Source organism: Manis pentadactyla, chromosome 3 (assembly GCF_030020395.1).
Source record: "Manis pentadactyla isolate mManPen7 chromosome 3, mManPen7.hap1, whole genome shotgun sequence".
Classification (NCBI taxonomy): domain Eukaryota; kingdom Metazoa; phylum Chordata; class Mammalia; order Pholidota; family Manidae; genus Manis; species Manis pentadactyla.
The window spans coordinates 129,791,763-129,795,671 of record NC_080021.1 but is presented as its reverse complement, the minus strand read 5'-3'; the positions used below and the strand labels follow the sequence as shown (position 1 = coordinate 129,795,671).

The following is a 3,909-nucleotide window of genomic DNA, read 5'->3' as shown; positions in this document are numbered from 1 at the left end:
ATGCAGTCATCATGTCATAGGCGGTATTAATACCTTGGTGACATTGCTATAAGCGCCATGCCTGTAAGAGGAAAAGGTTCCTGAGAGCAGTCGCCACCATCCTCAAGGGACCACAAAGGGCACGCCTGCAGAAGGCAAAGCTCATTGTGCAGGAGGGCGCAGCCCGCATCCTGCAAGCTGTTCTGATAAGCAGCTGTCGGAAGGGAGGGGGCTGCGGGGTGTAGGGGGAAGCCGCTGTTATCAGGCCGGAGGGCAAGCCTTAGCTGCTGCACTGATGTCTTATCTCAAGTATGCGCCTGCCTTGCAAGTTTAAAAATCTTCCTAAAAGAAGAATTAAGAGCAGGGCTCAAGTTTTGCCCTCGCACCCGGCCAGCGTCCCCTCCCCCACTTCCAGGTCCCTGGGAGCCAGTAATTCCGTCGACAGGAAGCTGGAGCAGGTGGCATCGCGTTTCAGGAGTTTCAGCAGGGCATCTGCAACCCTGCTAACCACCTCCCCTCACACAAGGTCCCCCCACATACACCCTCAATGAAGAGAGTAAGTTTGTTTCGTTAAGTTTATTGTGAAATTCAAAGCTGCACCAGCATAATCCTTTAGGAAACGAAGCGTCGGCCAATGCGCTTTGAAACAGCCCTGCAAGACTGCTCAGTCCGTCCCAGCTTCTGGGACTGTACGAGTCCAGGCCGCCTCGCCTGTCCGGCCTTTCCCCTCCTTCCTGGAGGGAGCGCAGCCTGCTGAGTCACGCCGCCCCGCCAGTCCGTTCTTTCCGACCCCGCGGCCAGCGTCCCGCCTCCGGCCTTCTGGGCAAACAACCGTTCTCCGCACGCGCCGCACGCGCGGAGTCCTGCGCTGGGGCCAGCCTGCCCCTGCGCCGCCCGCCGACCCCGCGCCTCCTCGCCGCTCTCCACGCGCCCCCGCCTGCCAGTCTCCACGCCACACTCGGGCGCCCGCCCTCCGAGGGCGCACCCACAGAGCCAGCCGCGCTAGGCGCCCCGCGGCGTCTCCACGTCGATCAGACCAAGGCCCCTGCCAGGCTGTCACTCGGGGAGGGTGATACTGGGCACCCAGTCGTTGACGCTGCGGCTCTCCTCGCAGAACAGGCTGAGCTTCTCCAAGGCAGGGTCCTTCCACGCGTCCTCATTGGGGTTCTGCGGGGAGAGCGCAAAGGTCAACCCGGCTGCAGGTTGGCCGTTAGCGGCGGGGGTAACAGCGGAAGGAGGCGACACTCACCGAAATAAGGAGACAATGCAGGTCCCCAGGCGCGCCCGTCTCCTCGCCTGCACCCACGATCGCCGCCAGCCTCTGCACGTCACCGACGCGCACAATATCGATGTCGTTCTCACAGCAGAACGCCTGGATCAGCGTGAAGTGGATCTGCAGCGCGATGTCGCCCTCGTCCTCCTCGTCGGCAGCCAGCACGCAGAAGGTTACGTTGTCGGGGTCCCTGCGCAGATGAGGACTGGCGGTGAGCGCGGTGAGGCTAGCCGGACGCTCCGCCGCCAGCCCCCGGTCACCGCGCTGCTCCCGGCCCCGCGCGCCGCTATCAGCTCTCCGCCGGCCCCGTCCATACTCACACGTTCAGGACTTTGGCGGACTCGTAGACGCCGGCGGTGAGGCAGCCCTGGCGCTGCGCCGACAGCAGCAGCTCATGCAGCGCCTTCCCAGCGCCCTGCATCCTGCGGACGAGTCAAGAGCCGTGAGGGGGTACGGCGGGGGGTGCAGCAGGTCCGCAGTCCTAGGGACGCACCCCCGGCGCTCCGGCCCCACCCCGCGGGCCCCGAAGACTGCGGCCCGGCCAGCCGCGGCCAGCCCAGGGTCAGGACCCCCGCGCCCCGAGGCGCCCGGCGCCTGGCGCGACCTACCTGGCGGTGCTTTCCGGAACAGCGTCCTGGCCGCGGATTTCCTCTAGAGTCATGGTGCTGTCGGAGAGTTGTGAGCTGTCCACACGCAGAACGGGCAGAAAGCTGATAGACTGAGAGAACCTGCCCGGCGCGCCCACGGCCAGCAAGTGAGCGCCAGCTAGCCGCGCGCCCTTATATAGGCCCGGCCTCGGCGCCGCCAGCTGGCGCGAGGCTGCGCGCCCATTGGCCGGCGCCCGCTTTCTGATGCAAATGAGGCGACGGCCGCGGCTCGTGCCAGAAGGCCGCGTGGGGAGGGGTGCGGGGGATGACAATGCCTCATATCTGCCTCTTTTGTCGGGGTGTTACCAGGCAGACTGGAGCCTGCAGATTCCATCTCGCCTTTTTGTTTTTTTAAGTCCTTAAAAGGAAAAAATTTAAAAAAATTTGCTTGTTAATAGGACGCTGAAATTTGTGACAGGCACCTTTGGAGAAGCTAAAGAATTTTGGGGAGGCCTGTATTTTTGTTGTGCTTTTAATTTGAAGTTAATGAGACTGTTGCTTTTAAACTGGAACGTGAAGTAAAAACACGCAGTGCTGGCTTTAAGCTTGCAAAAGGCCTGGCCGCAGCCCCTGCAGCTGACAACACGGCCCCGGGCGCGCCAGAGAGGCCTCCCTGCACTCTCAACGACGTGACCCCACAGCGCTACAAAGTCCGAGCCCACCTCCCCGCCTGAGGCCGGGAGCGGCGGGGCGCCGGGGCGTGAGAGCAGATTGCAGCCGGCGCACGCGGCTCGTTTGCATTTCTATGGAGGGCGCACAATAGCGGAGATCTGGCGTGTGGCGGTTTGCAGGAGGGACAATCGAGGCTTTCTCTTCATAGCGACACTGTCCACCTGCCGCCGGGTGGGGTGGGCAGGGCCCCGTCGCGCGTGGGTGCCTTGGCTCTTGGAGGTCGGTGCCACGTGCCGCTCCTGCGCCACTCGGTGCACTGCCCCTGCACCGGGTCCTGCTGCACCCGTTGTTCGTTTGCATGGGATCCCGCCCCACCCGGTCCTCGCCCGCGTGCGGAGAGGCCCCGGGGTTGAAAAGAACAGCTGAGCCTGATGCAAGGTGCGCTCCGCCGGGACCCTTTGGCTCCAGTCCTCAGGAGCTTGGGGGCCGCGGCTCGCAGTCCTTTTACTGGGGCGCCATCTACAGGCCGGCCAGAAAGATCTGACCGCTTTCTCGCCGCCGCTTACATGGCCTCTATGGGGTTGGTCTCCAGCTCTCTGGTCACCGAGCGGCCCTGGCAGGATCCGCTGAGCCCCGTCCGTGATGTGCATTAATGAAAGGCAAAGGAAAGGCTGCAAAATCCACCCGGAGAGTACTGGGGACGAAAGGACACTCTGACCCTTTGTGATAGTAGTACTGATGGAAAATCAGCCTATCTTTCTTAATGCTATTTTGAATTTTTAAATTTCTTAAGTATGCGTCTGTAAAGTTTGTTTTCCTGTAATCGAGTAATAAAACTGGAAGAGCTCTAGAGAGGCTTTGATAGGCATTAATGCTGCGATGTAACCGAGTTGGACCTGCAAACGGCACTTTTCAGACAGTTGGCCCTCTGAGCACATCAGTTTTGGTGTCTACCTCTGTCTGCACTACGTAGAATCGCGCGCCAGGGTGCACTGCACTGGCCTCCTTTTCTAAGTGAGGCCCTGGTGGCTGGGCAGGGCAGTGGGCGGACTGGGGATCCGCTGGAGCCCAAGGCTCAACAGGGAGACTGAGGAGGTAATGGCAAGAAAATCGACTTGCCAGCGTCCTGTGGCCCCTGGTGACTGGCTGGCAGAGGAAAGCTGCAGAAGCAGGCCACTTACCTTCCCGAATTCCTAGGTGTTTTATCATCACCGAGCCTGGTGGTTTGGTGCCGTGTTTATTGGCTGCTGTTACCTTTCTTGCTTGCTTGCTCGTATATAAAATGATTGTGTGCCTTGAGTGGATGAGATATGCTTATGTTTAAGTGTGTGAGACTTGGGCATTGCACTTTTTAATGTATTAAACATTTCTTAAAATGCATTAGTTCCAGATCCCCAG

At 60.5% G+C, this 3,909-nt stretch overlaps 1 protein-coding gene across 1 annotated transcript; it reads right to left on the bottom strand.

The window, feature by feature from the left end:
- Positions 1-540: 540 nt before the first annotated feature.
- On the bottom strand, positions 541-2,019 carry GADD45G (growth arrest and DNA damage inducible gamma). Its single transcript, XM_036933101.2, has 4 exons — positions 1,861-2,019; positions 1,573-1,674; positions 1,229-1,442; positions 541-1,146 (listed from the first exon to the last, which is right to left on the bottom strand). The coding sequence occupies exons 1-4, from the start codon at positions 1,911-1,913 to the stop codon at positions 1,036-1,038; spliced, it is 480 nt and encodes a 159-aa protein (XP_036788996.1). The 5' UTR covers positions 1,914-2,019; the 3' UTR covers positions 541-1,035.
- Between the last annotated feature and the right edge of the window lie 1,890 nt (positions 2,020-3,909).